Raw genomic sequence first — 17,102 nt, forward strand, 5'->3', positions numbered from 1 at the left:
CCAGTCTTGACAGACTCTGGGGTTGGTGCGCCCATCTCACTCAAGAGGCCGGGGGCCAGCGCTGTCCGGAGACACTTCCGGGTCACGTGGCCAGCGTGACAAAGCTGCATCTGGCGAGCCAGCGCAGCACACAGAAACGCCGTTTACCTTCCCGCCAGTAAGCGGTCCCTATTTATCTACTTGCACCCGGGGGTGCTTTCGAACTGCTAGGTTGGCAGGCGCTGGGACCGAGCAGCGGGAGCGCACCCCGCCGCGGGGATTCGAACCGCCGACCTTCCAATCGGCAAGCCCTAGGCGCTGAGGCTTTTACCCACAGTGCCACCCGCGTCCCAGAGCGGTAGCCTACCTGAGACCAAATGGAGAGACTCTGTGCCAAACTGGAAGCAGTACATAGCCACCATCCCTAGGAGCTGTTATCCTTCCTGAATTTCTGTAATCTCTTTTTAAAGTTGTTGCAATGTGCTGCCAGTGCTACATCTTGTGAGAGTCCCATCGTTTCTGTGCACTGTTTTGAATGTATTGGTGCCATTCAGTATCATTAGATGACCCTGTTGGGTTTCAATATTAAGAGGGGGGGCGGAATAACTACTCTCGTCTAGGAGCTATTGCCAGCCTTAGCCACCATGAATTTGTGGTAAAGTAGTCCCTGCTTCCAGAGCCAAGTCCGAAAACTCTCTCCCTCCCCCAGCCTATGGAGAGTCAGTGGGTTGAAAGGTAAAAAGTTTATTCTAAGCCGCAGCATTAGAGGCATTGGCAGGATAATTCCAGAAAGGAGCAAGTGTGGAACAAAGGATGCACAAAGCATTTATACAACTGTTGCAGACACACGCATGATCTCGTGTCACCATTGGCTAGGGACGTGCATGGACAAATGCTTAAGTCATGCAGAGCTGTAGTTAGCTAGATTTTTTTGCTCTGGGTGATGCCTGCAGAGGGGCACCATTGAGGCTCCAGGCCTGTGTGTGTGTGTATGCAAATGTGCATAGCTGGGTGTGTGCCAAACTGGGTCTGACCCAGGTGAATTATAGCCTAGAAATATAGCCTGAGTCAGGCGTTCTACTTGGCCACAGAGCAGTTCCTTCTTGACCCTTGTCTCAGGCCAGGCGTAACTGGTCTCGCAGTTGCAACTCAGCAACCGGAAGTCTGGCATTATTGCACCTCAGGAGTTATGGCTCCCGAGTTATAGCACTCGGGTATCCTAAATATGAGAGGATGTGCGAGCCTACTTGTATGCTGTGCTGTGTTTCCCCTGTGGGTTCTTAGCACCCTTCCTGGGTCATGGCATCCAGCGAGGTCCCAAATCGTGGCACCCAGGTATCATTCCAAGTTACTGGGCTAACTTTGGGGTGATTTGGGCCCTGCATGATGGTCTTCAATCCAGCCCCATGCTCTCCGTGCTCTGCGCCGTTTGGAGACTGCGGTGCAGGTAGGTGGGTTGGAGAGCATAGAAACCAATCAGCATAATAATAATAATTATTATTATTATTATTATTATTATTATTATTATTTATTTATTTATACCCCACCCATCTGGCTGGGTTTTCCCAGCCACTCTGGGTGGCTTCCAACAGAACACCAAAATACAATAGCCTATTAAACATTAAAAGCTTCCCTAAGCAGGGCTGCCTTCAAATGTCTTCTAAAAGTTTGGTAGTTATTTTTCTCTTTGACATCTGGACAGCGCCATTCAAATGCTGTAGTGCTCTGCACCGTAACATTCGATTGATCATGTGGGGCGGGGCTTCCCTGCCCCTTTCCCCCAATTTTTTTTTACTCCTGGTGGGGAGCTAGCAAGAGGTGCGCCCCCTGGCCCTTTATCGTCTTCGAGGGTAAGAGGCCTCTTTCATGGTTCCCCCTCCCCGCCATTCCCCTCACGACGTCTTTTCCCTTATGACGAGTCGAGACTAACACCCGCCCCTCACCGCGCTCGATGGGCGGGGCTCTCCTCCTCCTCCTCCTGGGGCTTCGCGCCTCTTTCGCTCCTCCGGCCACTGTGGTGCGAGCGAGCGAGCGAGCGAGCGAGCGCCCGTCGCCATGGCGACAGAGGCGACTGCGGGGGCGGGGAGCGGCGCGAGGCTGGTCGGAGGAGGCGGCGGGAAGGGACGCAGAGCCGCCGCCTAATTCTCCTCAGGCGGCGGCGCTTCGGCCCTTCAGGTTTCCCGCCCGGGGAGGAGGAGGAGGAGAAGCGAAAGGGCCAACGACCTCCCGCTCCTGAGGCGGAATGGGCAGCGCCTCCGCCTCAGAGGGAAAGCTCTTCTGAAGAGGAGGCGGCGGCGGCGGCAGAAATGCGCCTTAGCCCCGGCCCGGCTGCTTCTCCTCGCACCCGAGCTGGTTGAGTCTGAGGCCTCTGCGCACCTCGCTTTCCTTCCCGGCCTCGGCCATGCAGAGCTCCGGTTTCCCTTCGCTGGGCCGCGCCCAGCAGCTCCACCAGCAACACAACCTCCACCTGCCTCCCTGGTCGCGCTTCGGCGGGCAGCAGCCTCCGCCTCCGCAGCAGGAAAGGGCCGCGTCCCCGGCTCAGCCGTCGCCTTCGCACCCCGCTGCTCAACCTCGGCCGCCTCGGACTCCCAGCGCCGACGGCTGGAGGAGGGCGGCCACCGACCTGGAGCGCAGCCTCAAGTTCCTGCAGGCGCAGCACGCCGAGACCCTCCAGAAGCTCCACGAGGAGATCGATGTCCTCAAGAGGCAGAACAAGGGTGGGCAGCCGGAAGGATACCCCACCCCTCAAATAGGAGCCAACTCCTAGGGGGCGAGGGAGATCCGGCTCCCCCGAGAAAATATACGAGGGGGTTCGGCAGCCCCAAAGTGGATGGGCATTGCCATTCAGATAGCACCGCGTCATGTGGTCAATTATACAGGGCGGGCCTTGCTTACCTGCCCCCCCCAATATTTCATTCAAGTTGACACCCCTCCCTGAAAAAGAGGTGGTTGCAGCAGCAGCACTCCAGCTCCGGGCACCTAGATCCAATCACCCAGTTGGCTGCCCCCTCAAGTCTCTCCCTCTCCATCCCCAAGTAAAAGAATGGGGAGATCCCTGGGCGTGAACATTACCAGTTAAAGGAGGGGTGGGCTGGCCACAATAACAAGGCCTTTTCTTTTTCTTGCAGATCTTCATTATAAGCTCATCATGAACCCAATACTTCAGAGGAAAGGTAGAGCCTTGCACTGCCCATGTTTCAGTTATAAAGTGAAACTAGTCACTTGCCCACTCAAGGTTCAGGAATGGATATGATGGTTTCTGACATAGCTGCTTCATCTAAACCAGGGCTGGGGAACCTTTTGGGTTCCAAGGGCCAGGTGCTGATCAGGTTCGGCCTCCCACTGAATTTGACAGTTGTATTTGGGGGGTGTCATTAATGTCACCATGATTTGACAGGTAGATGCCCCACCCACCTGTCAAAATCCTTTGTACTTAGAAACCACAAGGCAAGATTCCTTGACAGCCCCATGTTTGGAAGCTCTTAGCATAGAGTTGGTAATGAGGGGGATAGGCGAGTCCAGTGAAGCTGGTGCTTGTAATATGTGAGCCCTGGTTGTTACCAAAGAGATTAAGCTTGGTGTTTCTTGAAGGGGATGAATGAGTAGGCAAATACACAGACTGACATGGAGCAGGTGAAGAAGGTCCAACTGAGTGCCTCCCAGCTCTTGATAGGCAAGGAGTTGATGCCAAGCATGGGAGCTCCAGGATCAGGTTTCTCTTAGAATATTTCAGCTACTAGGATGCCAAGACACAAAAGGGTCCCTTCTGAAAATGTCCTGTTTGACCTTCCCTATGGTTATGCGCCCATACATGGGTACTGGTGCTAGCCCTTCAAGGGAGTATGCACCTGTCTGCCAGATTATTCAACTAGTTCCTTTCTTTCTGTTTTTGTAGATCATTCTTCCAGCAACTTGCCTAGTAAGAAGCAGCCAGGAAGCAGTGCACCAGGGAAGACAATGGCCAGCTTGAAGATGGTGGCAGCAGCAGCAAAAGAAGAGCACAGAGAACAAGGTATACACACAGTCTAAGCTGAAAATATAGTGTTAACGGTGGCCACAGTGCATCTGATGCCATGACTGTGTAGTGTTTTGAGTGTATTAGCAATGCAGCCTTTTCCTAAACATCTTGTAGGTTCTGAGGAGCTGGAAAAGAAGCCAGTAAGTGGGGAGTTCATGATGGACGAGACGAGTGCAGAAGAAGAAATTATAGAAAAGGAAGTAGATAGAGTAATGTGGAAGGAATTGGAGGACTTCAGGCCGGAGCAGGAGACGGTTCCAGAAGAGGCACCTCATCCCAGGTTTGAGAACACCCACTAAAGTAGCAGTAACTTCTAAAACAAAGCAGCAAGTTTCACACTGTTGTTATTGTTACTGATGATTAAAAGTTCTGCTTACTATTTATCAAGGTGGTGTACACACATCCCCTCTCCATTCTATCCTTACAACAGTCCTGTGAGTGAACTTGTGCTGTGAGGCTGTGACTGGCTCAAGGTAACCTGGGAGGCTTCATAGCTGAGTGGGGATTTGAACCTTGGTCTCCTAAGTCTTAGTCCAACACTCTAACCACTACACCACACTGTTGTGTGCAGAACTGTGCAGAATTCTAAGTCTTATGCAGGCTTACTTGGGCCTTGCTAGACTTAAGTGTGGTTACTCTCAGATAGATACAAAGCTTCTTTTGTACAACAGACTGTTCAGCAAGTGAAAGCAATTCCTTTCTGATATTAGTGAGCAGCACACACTGTTAAAGCCCACCAGTGATCTGACAGCTGGGAGAAACCCCACCCCCCCACCCCCGGTCATTCAGTCAGGATTTTTTTTAATGTAACATATAACTATATAAAATGTAATGTAACACAAGCTATATAAAAAGGGAGAAAATATTTTTAAAGCCAAGAGAAATGGGAAGGAAACTAAAACTGATGAAAGAATAGGGCAGTTGGTTAGCCCCTGTGTTGGGGCTACTTGAAAAGAGTGCCAGTCAGTCCCTTAGGCCATAGGTTGCCCACCTGTACTTCACTGAAATAACTGTTCCTTGGTCACACTTCAACTGTGTTGTTACAGAGACGCAGATGTTTGTGACAGGATGACGTCCCCCATCCCTTTTTCATCTGGTCAAAGCAGGGCAGGAGATGTGAAAATCCCTGCTGCTTCTTCCAACCCCTTCTTGGTGACAGTGCTCCCTTCCTACATGCGGAAGCCACCAACGCTGGAGGAGTGCGAAGTGGTCATTCGGCAGCTGTGGAACATCAACCACATGCAGATGCAGGAGGTGAGGCTGCTTGCTCTCCTGGGTCCCTCAGAGGCAGGAAGCTGACATTGCAGGAGGAGCAGAAAAGTCACACACACTCCTCCTTTCTTCTTCAGCTGATGTATTTGAGATCGTGCTTGGAAGATATCCACAAGACCAAAAGAATTCCTGAGGACTACATGCTAGCTGGTCATGTTGGGTAAGGTGGTTTTTAATGGAAAGAGGAAGGATGGTACCTCTGAATATCTCATTTGAGTTGCAGCAGGGTCTCCAAAGTATCACAGTTGATTGATTAGGTGGTCGCCGGAAGTAATGAGTGGTTCAGCCATGGCTTTTAGCTAATTTCTTCTTACAAAGCTATTTGTGAGCACATGTGAGATAGGAGCTCAAATTGTTGCCAGGGAACCTTCTTTGATCTCTGCAGTTCTTTAGAGATCCCATGCATTCCTGTACCATCCTATCTCCTTGAGGAGAAAATAGCAGCTGAAAGCAATTGTCCAAATTAACTCTCCATAAAATGCATTGAGACTATTATTTTGTCCGCCTCCCTCTGCAGACTCCTCCTAATGCTGGCTATTGATTCCCACCTCCCAATACAGTTAGCCTGCTTGTTCAATTCATGTAGGATTAAATTTCACTCCTCCCAGCAATTTAACCTCAAGCAATTTAACCTCACTGGAATTTTTCTTTGTAGCTGGGCTTAAATTTAATTGAAGCAGGAAGTGGTTATGCTTGGAGTAGCCTACCTATGTGGAGAGAGCATGGAAATGCTTACTGCATGCTTACTAAAGTGCTGGATCTCACCTTCTAGGAACTTTGATGGCAGCTGCAATCTTGAGAGCAGGTGTGTTGGGGCATTTCCATGTGAGCTGAGAAAGCAGGCTGCAGTGGTATTTTGCTACTTAAGATGCTCCTTTGAGTCTCAAAAGTGTTATTTCTGTGTCCTATGGAAGGACATAATGCATGATGAAAGGGCAAGAGGCGAGAATTCTTTTCCCAGTGCCTAATTGTTGGTGCCAGAATAAATACTCTGTGACCTAGTATGAAGTAGCACTTACCTATAAATATACATGCTAATTAATGTTTTCCTTCAGGAACCAAGAGGTCACACGGCTGCCCAAGGTGAAGAATGGTCCTAAGAAATGGTAAGCAGGTATCTTATCTTAACACAGGCCAGAGATGGCTTAAGGGGAGCATGATTGGTTAGGTCACACTGGGTGCTTGGACTTTGGGGCACTGCAAGGACCCCACAATTATGATTTAGAATGCAGCACGAGAAGTAGGGGGGACAACTAAATCTGGCTGTCACAGAAATTTAAGATCCCAAGGTCCACCACTGCACAGGCCACTCACAACTTTTTATTAAAGTTTTGCAATTAAAAGTCTCCCAGCAGGCTTCCCAAATTAGAAAAAGTATTTTGTGGTGAGGATCTAATTGAAATGTAAACATTTTTCAAACTGGACTCCCCCACCTTCCCAAACAGTCTTTTTTTTTTTTTTAAATGCCATTACATACTGCTCCTTTGAGTCCCCCCAGTGGTGTCCTGATGGCAAAAAGTTTTGTGGCCCTTTTAAAGCACTTCTAAAATTGGTCTGTTTTTTAAAAAAAGTTTACTGACTGCTCTTGTGGTGATGCCAAAAGGTTTATGACCCTCCCTCCCACCAAGACCTTGCAAATTTTGTTTTTTTTTTATTTAAAAACAAAAACAAAAATAGAATTTAATTTTTACAAATTTAAACTTGATAAAAATGATATAGAGGTGTTGAATCAGTTGATGGGAAAAGCCTTTTTGGAAGAAGTGCAGTTCTTGCCTCAGCCCCCCAGAGGGGGTTGACTCTGGGTCAGTGCTGCCCTTGGCTCACCTGTCTGCTCTAAGATGAAAGGGGTGTTGAAGTGCAAGCAAATTCTACTGTAACTCCTGCTAACACTTGTCACTTGGGCAGGTGGAGAAATGTTCCCATTTGCTCCAGAGGACTAGTTTAGTACATACGAAACATCAACATCAGACCGTTTTTGGCTTTGAACGTGAATTATCAGAGCAAGCTCTTGGCTAAAAGCCAAGACTCCAGAAAAAAAATATTCTTTGTGTGTGGGGGCAGACACTAAACTTGGACACTGCCTTCCTCAAACACCCTATTAGAAGGATGCGAGAGCAGCTTATTTAAATGCAGACTTCAATATGACAGGCCCACTTTGTTCTCCAGTAGGATTCTCACACCACTGCCTGCTGCTGAAAGGGCTGTGCTGCCAGCACTGAAGCAAACACTAGGAAATGCTTTTGCAGAGAGACAGAAGAGAACACAGGCTGTTCAGAGGAACAGGCTCCACCGGACAGCACTTTAGCAAGTATGGTTCAATTGGCCTCCTTTTGTAATGTGTCTCCTTGCCCTAAAGTGGTTTGAAAGCCAGCTAAACCATTTCCGAGTGTGTGCTGTACTTTCAACAAATTGTTTCTGGTGTTCACCACTCAATTTTTAAAACTTCATAATTCCTTTTTGTCCACATAGCTACAGAAGATCACAGTGACCTTCTCCCTAGAATCTGTTCTACCTTCAGTAGTAATTAAGTTTACTTTTTTTAACTACAGAATTGGGGGCTTTTAGATGCAAAATACACAGAAGCCTCCTTAGACAACCCCAGGTCAAGGGGGTATCAAAGTGACTTTGCCTTTTAGCAAACAAGTTTCTGTGCCCTCGTGCTCAGGCTGCGGTGGAGCCAAAGCAGTTTGGGGGGTTGCAAGAGAAAATAAGTGAGTGTTAAAACACTGGAACAATACATTTATTACAATAAAACAAATGCCTTAGTTCATGTATGAAATAATTGATACTTTGTACTGCAATCAATCAGAGCTTCTTAAGTACATTTTTAAAAATGTCCTCAAATTGACACAGCAATCACACATTTACAGATAGCACAGCAATTGGATGCCGTGTTGGAAGAGTGCAAGCCAGTATTCAGCGACTCAGCTGCAAAGGTGATAGCAGAAGTATGTAAAAACAGCAATACTTCCACAAAGATAAAGAGAGTTGTGCATGGGAGGTAGGAGAAAGCAAAACCAGGGCTGAGTGAAGCAGCCTCAGTCACACCCTATGCCCAGCCAGGCTCCTCCCATGAGGCACAAGTTGAATGACATTTGACGCATGGCTTGCCAGAGCCACATCAGTCTAATAGCTAGCTGCCTCATAGTTGGGAAGACACAAACCGCTCACCTGCTTCAGTCAGTCACTGCACACAGCTATCAAAGAACAGCTTGTGTGGTGGGTGTGCAGGCAGCCTCTTCTTGGGCTGGTATCCAACCAAGCATACATATATACATACATACTGGGCACTGGACGAGGTCTGAAGGACGCTGCCCCTTTTCTTATAGTAGGGAGACTCCGTGACAGAAGTCTACACACACTCTTCTCTAAGAAGACATTTAAAAAAAGTCATTAACACGTCTGCCGTAAGAACCGTGAAAATCCACCCCCTGCATCAAGTTATGGGCAGGTCTACAAAGGCAGAAGAAGCACAAGCACTAAACCTAATGCCAGGCTCTTTACAAAGCCGGGCTCCTAGTAAACAAAAACAATTTAAGGCTTCTGCTTCACACGTTCCTGCCCTGCTTGGCTGTGGTTTTTTCCAGCTCAGGCCCAGCAAGAGGAGATGACGAGACATTAAGCAGCAGACAAGCAGGCCTGGCGGATGCTCTGCGCCCAGGTGTTAAGGAGTGCTGTGACAGAGTGCTTGTCAGGAAGCTGCAGCAATTTTGACATCATGTAGCGATACACTGACTGCAAGAAAGGGTTTGCTTCTGGAAAGAAAAAAGCAGAAAGAGTCTTGTTATTAAAAAAAATAAAATAAAGGAACCATCCAGATGACAGCTTGTGTGTGGGTGGTTTTGTGTCTCATACTGATGGGTTATCAAAGCTGGGGATTTGGAGCTGCAGAACTGAGAAAAATGAGTCATTGGCTTTTTTCCCCTTCACCTCACCATTGGAAGCAGTAGCAGTGTCTTGTTACATATCTGAAGCTTCCAAAATTCAATCAAAGGATTTCCTTAGGATACTGGAATTCTGAGCTTCCAAAGCTTAAAACTGAGAGGGCAGTTTTCCTGTAAAAACTTAGTAAGAGAGTGTGTGTTTATAAGTAAAAAAATGTAGTTGGTTCTCTTCTTCCCACTTGGCATCTAGCAGTGTCCCTCAAAAAAACCCAGTATTCTGAAATCACAGATAAAACTTTACCACATCTCTTCCTACAGCACAAATAAATCCACACTCAAAAGACAGGAAGGGAGTCTTAATATGAAGTGGTCAAATGGATCACAAAGGCTAAACTCACCAGTTCCAAGGCTTAATGTAGACCCTATACCCCATCACCCACCCAAATGTCATTTTCCGCCTGCCTTGTTCTTTCATACCGTACTGCTGAGGGTTATCAATCCACAAGGGGCTCTGATGTGGATAATCGGCTGGGACGCTCAGTTGCAATGGTGGGACATTTGGAAGGTTCTTGTCATCTGGAATTGGACACATTTTGCATTAATTGCTCAACCTTCTCCAAGAGACACCTAAAGTTGCTTATCAGGCAGCCTCTTTATTAAGCAGGAATTCAGAAACAACCTCTCTGTCCCCGGCAACAGGCACCTGACCCATTAAGGTCTGGTTAGGATCCTCTCTTACCTTTTCTCTCTTGGTCAAGTTTTGGACCTTAACCAGGCCCAGTCAACCTCCCCTGCTGATGCTGCCACCACCACCAATGCAGGCTTTTAGCCTTCAAGTGTCAAGAGGATATTTGAAGACAGAGCTGTCTTTTCTTGCCACTCACCTAGCTTGCATATGAGGTGGACGGTGCCATTGTTGCTACAATGGGAGGGATCCAGGTTCACCAAGAACTTTGGGTTTAATCTTGCAACCTCCCCTTGTAATACATTTGGTATAGTCTGCCTTTCGTCCTCTTCATATTTCCGCTTCCGAGTGGAAGTCACCGGGGTCCTATGATAGGACAGCCAACTTCCGTTTCAATTCTCATTTCTAATTAATTTTGCATACAAAACGATAAGGCAGCCCCCAACAACTGGTCTTACTAAAATATCAAAGCACGATAAAATAACTTCAGAAATAGCCGGAACAATATATATGCACAAATATCTGACAAATTCCAGAAGGGTAGCTGTGTTAATCTCTTGCAGCACACACAAGTAATCTTTGGCCATCTTATTCCTTCCAGGCCTGGGCTCTGAGCTTTCCTATCTCTCACAATTCCTTAGCCATCTTTCAGCAGATACTAGAACAATGAATATACATACGTGATGGGTGGACCATGGATGGCAGTCATTGCTGGCATAAAGGTTCGGTAGAGGGAATGATTGAAGACTGGTGAGCGGATATTGGCCAAGACAGCATCCAACAACGGTTGGCACAAGTACTGCTGCTTTGTGGGAGGCACTGTAGGGGGCGGGGGGGTGGGCTGACATACAAGAGACACACGTAGATTTAGGGAAGGTGCAGTTCTGTCAGTAGGTGTTGCTGGACTCTCAGGAAACAACAGCTTTAATAATAACTTGAGATTTCAGGCCCTCTGCTCAGATGCCAGCTTACAAACCTGTCCACTGAATCTCAGACAGCTCCATGTAGAGAAAAGGACTTCATGAGGCATCCACCCTCCTACCAGGTTCACCTCCCACGAGCAGCTCCAACTCACCCACTCTGCCTGGCCTTGGGGCTGGCCAACTGTCAAGATGCCTTTCTTTCTTTCCTTATGCACCATCTACTCAGATCCCATCAGGCAATTGCTCCTTACTCAGCTTTGGAAACACTGGAGTTTGCTTGTATGGTCGACTCGCAACTTATGTGCATGTAACTTGTGTGAGCTCAGCTTTATGTGCCTGGCTGATTTTTTTTTTTTTTTTTAAAGAGGCAGTCATCAAGGGGTGGGGAACTGGAAGAAGGCAGGAACACTGGCAATTGGGCCCACCATCGCACTCACCTACCAACTCCACCTGGTACGCAGGCTGAGACCCTACCTGCCTGCGGACTATCTTGCCAGAGTGGTGCATGCTCTGGTTATCTCCCGCTTGGACTACTGCAATGCGCTCTACGTGGGGCTACCTTTGAAGGTGACTCGGAAACTACAACTAATCCAGAATGCGGCAGCTAGACTGGTGACTGGGGGCGGCCGCCGAGACCACATAACACCGGTCTTGAAAGACCTACATTGGCTCCCAGTACGTTTCCGAGCACAATTCAAAGTGCTGGTGTTGACCTTTAAAGCCCTAAACGGCCTCGGCCCAGTATACCTGAAGGAGCGTCTCCACCCCCATCGTTCTGCCCGGACGCTGAGGTCCAGCGCCGAGGGCCTTCTGGCGGTTCCTTCATTGCGAGAAGCAAAGCTACAGGGAACCAGGCAGAGGGCCTTCTCGGTAGTGGCGCCCGCCCTGTGGAACGCCCTTCCAGCAGATGTCAAAGCAATAAATAACTACCTGACATTCAGAAGACATCTTAAGGCAGCCCTGTTCAGGGACGTTTTTAATCTGTGATATTTTAGTGTATTTTTGGTTTTTATGGAAGCCGCCCAGAGTGGCTGGGGAGACCCAGCCAGATGGGCGGGGTACAAATAATAAATTATTATTATTATTATTATTATTGGGAGAACATTTGGATGTGCAGTTAAGAGAGTGAAAGCGGCCTTAGGTGCATTTGGAGGTGCATGGAAGTCTCCAGTGGTTTTTGCAAGACATTTTCCAGTTTTTAAAGGATTGACTATATGTGATTTTGGCTTTACGTGCTACCTCTGGAACTTAACTCTTGTGTAAGTTGCGAGTCGTTTGTTCTTGTAAAAGCAGAATAGCGCTGTAGCTCTGTCAGCGCCAAGGCCTATCTAGTCTGACATCCTGTTCTCATAGTGGCTATCGGATGTCTCTGGGAAAAAGCCCAGAAGCAGGACCAGAGTACAACAGTTGCACTCTCCCTATCTGTGGTTCCTTGCAACTGCTATTCAAGGGCATGGCTAATAGCTGTTGATAGCTTCATCCTCCAGGCATTTGTATAATCCTCTCTTAAAACCATGCATAATCTTATACTCTGTCTTCTCTTAATTGCCTTTTTTCAAAACACAAAAAGGTCCCAAATATTGTAACCTTTCCATATTGGGAATTCAATCTGGCCCCTTTTGGTTATCCCTTTTTAAATCTACAATATCCTTTTTGAGGTGTGGTGACCAGACCTTTATGCTGTACTGTGGACAGCGTCTTTGCCTAGATTTTCCTTCTTTTGTTCCTGACGTGCAGAATCACTGAGAAGAGAAAGCCCCCTGCTAATGTGGACTAGGGGAACAGAGAGATACACACACAGAGAGCTTACCACAGCCATGTCATTCTTGAGCTTCTCCAGAGCAATTTCACATTTCTGCAGTGTCTTCAGAGGACAGCTAGGAATGAAGAAAGCCAGTCTCAGAACAGGCACTTTTCTGCTTCAGAGAAAGGAGAATCGCCTCCTCGTTCCCCAGATGGACATGGCAAGCCACCAACAAACAGCACTCTCCCTCCCCACTACTGCTGCTACACAGTCACTAGGAAGAACGAAGCTGCCTACTGGAACCTGGCCCCGCTGCTGTGTGGGGCTGCTGCTTGTGCCTCTCTTCCTACAGAGAAGACACTTCCTGTCTGCTACACTTGGCAAGCACAAACCAAGAACAAGGCAGGCTAGAGCATTGAGCCTTTTTCCTCAACTAACATAAAGCAGAATTTTGCCTGTGAACTCAACTAGCTCTAATTATCTCCTGCCGCTTACAAAGACAACTCCTCTTGATGTTCAAAGGGAGGAGAGCAAGAAGAGATGATGGGTCGAAAATGAGCACACAAGTTTACCGTTTGGAAGGGTCAGTCAGAATATCCAGCAGGCTTTTCATCTTACTGAGGTCCTTCTTCCTGTCTGAATTGATAAGAAACACTCCTGAAAGAGGCAGTTATGCTAGAACTATCTTGCAGGACAGAGAGAAAGCAGATCTCTTCTGACAGGCGAAGGAGGTCTGTACCTTTTCAGGTTCAAGCTTCTCTGCCAAAGACAACCACTCAGAAAGAGGTCATAGGGTGCAACATGGCCTCTGTCGCATCCTTGTGAGGACAGCAGCAGATGGCACAAACTGAGAGTGTGTCCATCCCTTCTGCTTTTCAGAGGGTGCAAAAGTGCAACATGCCTCAGGCAGCCTTCCATATGGCCCGTGGTGTGCCATGCCCAAACACAGTTCAGCCACAGAAGGTAACTCTGGGCAGAGCCAAAGAATTCATTGCCACCCAGTTTCCCTCTACTTCCTGCAGAGATATAACATGGTTTATTCATCACTTTGCACGTGACAAGGCTATATTTACAGGTAACCCGGCAGCAAGTAGGAAGTAACATGGCTGATCTGGACTACCGAGCCCAGACCTAGGAGAAAGCCTCTTGGTACCTACCACCTGCTGCTGCAAGGGGAAAGGCTATCAAGGCTGGGCACCGACAACCCCAAGCACACCACCAGGGGGCAGGGGGAGTCAACACACACTTACCTTCATTCTTATCTATCTTGTTGATCATCCTCCGCAGAGGCTCAATGTACTTGGACAGCTGCTTGAGTTTTTCCAGGTACTGCTGCTCCTCAGATTGGCTGGAGCTCGCTGGGCTCATGACAGAGTTGGGATTGCCTTCCAGGCAGAAAAGAGGACAGGTTAGACCCATGGAGTAAAGGCACTGAACAGGAGGAGGGAGAGATGGCTACACCCAGCACAGCCTGCCTTCCATCTGCTTTCCTGCATGCACCCCCAGGCTGCTCCCCCTCTGCCACCATCACACCAAGCTGTTCTGGGGATTCAGAGTTTGGCTGTGGGACATGCTGCCTTTGTCCTGTTGTTGGGCTGCCTGCAATACAGCTTCTGCCAGGGAAGCAGAGGATCACAGTCTGTAAGCAAATTGTGTTCACCCACCACACCACTGATAGTTAAAATTATCAAAAAATCCTCTCAAATGCCAGCACTGGGTCCCCACAATTAACCCCATTTATGCAAAAAGTGCATTTACAGGCACAGACTTGGAAGTAAAAAGAGGGGCAACCTGGTTTTGCTCCCTCAAGCCCTGCACAAATTACCTGGAGTATTTAGTGGCCCAGGAGATGGGACACTGAAGTTCTGTGGCGTTCGTGCAGCTGCTGGACTTTGAGAGGGCTGAGGAGATGGACTGGGGAGGAAGCTGCTGGGAGATGGGGCTGGACCAGAGCTGAAAGAGGAGGAAAGTATTTCCCATTGAGGTCTGGGGATGAAGCAGCTATTATTGACCCTAAAAAGAAAACTTGAAACCACCTGAAGCCTGCTTACTCCTACATCAAGGCTCACCTGACATTAGAGTTGGGCTGGGAAGTTGGCTGCCCTGGCTGGGGAGAGGGCTGAGGTGGCGGAGGCATCGGCTGAGGGGTCTGGGCTTGCTGGGCTGGTGAAGGGGAAGACATCATGGTGATGCTGCTCTGGCTGACCTAGAACAAAGGAACCGTCACTGGCAAGAGGAGCCTTTCCAAAAAGCCAAGGGCACCAGGACAAGCGCAGCAGCCAGGGATCCCATTGAAAGGCAGCGTATATGACCTGCTGAGGAGCCTTGGGCTTGCCACTCTTTCCTGGGCTGTAAAATGAAGATTGTAATGAACACGGCAGGAAGCTCAAAAACTCTTCAAACTAAGTGTGAAAAAGCAGACCCAACACAGCAGCATTTCACTGCAAGCCTCCTGTGACTTCACCACATGCAGAATTCTTCCCTGGCTTGCTAAGGACAGAGAGCCAACTCGGAGAGTCTTCAGTTCCATCTACATTTACCAGACCAAACATCTGTCTGAAAAATGCCAGCCTCAACTAGTACCACGGGAGACTTACCTTCATTGTGGCCCAGTGCACCAAAACCCCGTTCCTTTAAGCTTTGTCAATGGTTTCCACAACAGATTGAGATGGTCCAAAGTGTGTATGTGTGCTGCATGCATGACAGACACAGGCTAGCTTGGCAGAAGAATGCTCCAGCCCCACAGAGAACAGATTCAGAGTAAAACATAGAACTGCATGGAGCAGCAGTAGCTCATCATACAAAACACATGTTTGTTTTGGGAAGCAGAGGAGGTGCGTACCACAGCCCCACAAGCTGCTCAAGTTGGCAGACTGCTTCCATCTTTTGCTCCATTTCCACTGAGCATTAGAAGATCAGACAGACAAAACTTCCCGTTCCTCTTTGGAGGAACTCTTTAGAAACTACAGCCAGCTGCATGAAATATAGCTGAACAAACCCATCATCGTACCCTAGTCCCTGCCCCCTCCCCCAGGGCCAACAGAGGCCTCGTATTTAAGCACTTATAAAGTTTTGCAGCTTTAAAAAAATGCACATCAGACCAAAATATGACACCCACCCTCTCGGCTTAGAGCTGCAAATTAAGCAAATGAGACCACTTTTTGAATTAACAAATATGGACTTTGTCATTTTAAAGAGTTAAAAAATTCATAAATATTGCTAAAAATATACCGTTTCTGATGACACAGGATTAGACGGTGATGAGCATGTCCTCCCCAGTCTGCTGCTCATGTTGTATGAACAAACAGCTCACTCTTCAGAGCCTTATTTTGCCTTCCTCTGCCGTCATTTTTAATCTTTATTATGGCTAGGGGCCTCTCTGGATCTCTAAGAGGGCCTGCTCCCCCACCCCCTTCAAATTCCAGCTAAATGTGTGTGCAGTTTGCAGCATAATTAATTGTTCTAGGAATCTGAAGCAAAGAGTGAAGGCCGAGATTCCGTGTTCTCAACCTCTAATCTTCACAGCTGGCTCCCTCTAAAGGAGCAGCTTTTTTTTATTAAAAAAATGGACAGATACTGATCAAAGCAAAAGGCCCATAGATAAGCAACACCTGTTCTTTTGCTTACTCTAGCTGCGCAGCAGGGTTGATTACCCACAGAACGTTAAGTGAAAGCCTTGGACCCAAAGTTTTCTTCTTTTTAGGATTCTACCTTATTTGAACTGCTCTCAATGCAAATTGTTTTCAGAAAACCTTGGTGCCATTCAACTGCAAGAGAGAGTGTCCTTCAACTGTGTTTATCTGACAGCCTGATGCTGAATTTCTACAAGGCCTAATTGAGAGGGGAAAGTGTTTTGTGACTGGCAAGTGCTGCAAAGCCAGAACACCTTACCTAGAAAGCAAACTCCTATTTAAACTCAGTGTGAATCACAGGTAAGGGCCTGCCAGTGTGCAAATGGGTTGCTCATCCACTGAGAAGCCACAACAGTTTCAGTGCCAAGCCTGCCATGTGGAAGGGAGGCTGGACATGGGTGCCACACAGCTCATCTGTCAAACCTATAGGGGCTAGATCAGAGATTTTAAGAAGCCTACTAATTTAGGGGATACCGATACCGGCTTTGGTAGTGCTACAACACAGATAAGGGAACAGCCAGCAAATTACTAGATCATTTCCAGCTGATGGAAAGCAGACTGGGAACAGAAGTGCTTGTGAAGCAGTAAGCAGGTACTGAAGGATATGTTAAATGACTGTGGATATTTCTATGCACCCAGAACTAATTGCTGTTGACAACATTTAAGGTTATTCACAGGGGTTGTTCATGTCAATCTGCTTCCTTTGATTGCAGTGCTGGGTGACTCAAATTAGAGGTCAACATCTGGGCTTCTTTCTCAGGTGGAGGTTGTTTGAAGCAGCTTTACGAACCTTCTACCAACCAAAGCTGGTCTACAGAGAGGATATTGGTTCTCCTTCTCAGGACTTGAGTGGCTGCAGCTGTGACTGTATTCCACCAGGCCCAGATTCATTATGGCAGAGGAAACATTCCTGCTGTCAGCTAAGCTGTGCAATCTGCCAGTTGACCTTGGTCAAAGCACCCACT

General features: G+C 47.8%; 2 protein-coding genes across 6 annotated transcripts in view; one reads left to right on the top strand and one right to left on the bottom strand.

Moving 5' to 3' along the window:
* The first annotated feature begins 2,009 nt into the window (after positions 1-2,009).
* Positions 2,010-8,997, top strand: CCDC74B (coiled-coil domain containing 74B). 4 transcript variants are annotated; one of them, XM_079956991.1, is made up of 9 exons: positions 2,012-2,696; positions 3,108-3,152; positions 3,875-3,991; positions 4,112-4,277; positions 5,044-5,251; positions 5,347-5,429; positions 6,325-6,375; positions 7,436-7,577; positions 8,857-8,997. In XM_079956991.1, the coding sequence occupies exons 1-8, from the start codon at positions 2,381-2,383 to the stop codon at positions 7,572-7,574; spliced, it is 1,125 nt and encodes a 374-aa protein (XP_079813117.1). In that variant the 5' UTR covers positions 2,012-2,380; the 3' UTR covers positions 7,575-7,577; positions 8,857-8,997. The 4 variants fall into 4 exon arrangements, with proteins under 4 accessions (XP_079813118.1, XP_079813117.1, XP_079813116.1 ...); XM_079956990.1 differs by having other exon boundaries at positions 8,140-8,873; XM_079956992.1 differs by lacking the exon at positions 8,857-8,997 and having other exon boundaries at positions 2,010-2,696; positions 7,439-7,650.
* Positions 7,988-17,102, bottom strand: part of MED15 (mediator complex subunit 15) — a 31,649-nt gene continuing 22,534 nt past the window's right edge. For both annotated transcript variants that reach the window (XM_079956606.1, XM_079956605.1), the window contains 9 exons: positions 14,575-14,711; positions 14,331-14,458; positions 13,756-13,890; positions 13,078-13,141; positions 12,572-12,638; positions 10,519-10,679; positions 10,038-10,204; positions 9,631-9,729; positions 7,988-9,024 (listed from right to left, as the gene is read on the bottom strand). In XM_079956606.1, the coding sequence (XP_079812732.1) occupies positions 8,888-9,024; positions 9,631-9,729; positions 10,038-10,204; positions 10,519-10,679; positions 12,572-12,638; positions 13,078-13,141; positions 13,756-13,890; positions 14,331-14,458; positions 14,575-14,711 (1,095 nt within the window). In that variant the 3' untranslated portion in view covers positions 7,988-8,887. The remainder of the gene's footprint in view (positions 9,025-9,630; positions 9,730-10,037; positions 10,205-10,518; positions 10,680-12,571; positions 12,639-13,077; positions 13,142-13,755; positions 13,891-14,330; positions 14,459-14,574; positions 14,712-17,102) is intronic.

The sequence above is a fragment of the Podarcis cretensis genome, assembly GCF_951804945.1.
Source record: "Podarcis cretensis genome assembly, chromosome: 16".
In the NCBI taxonomy this organism is placed as follows: domain Eukaryota; kingdom Metazoa; phylum Chordata; class Lepidosauria; order Squamata; family Lacertidae; genus Podarcis; species Podarcis cretensis.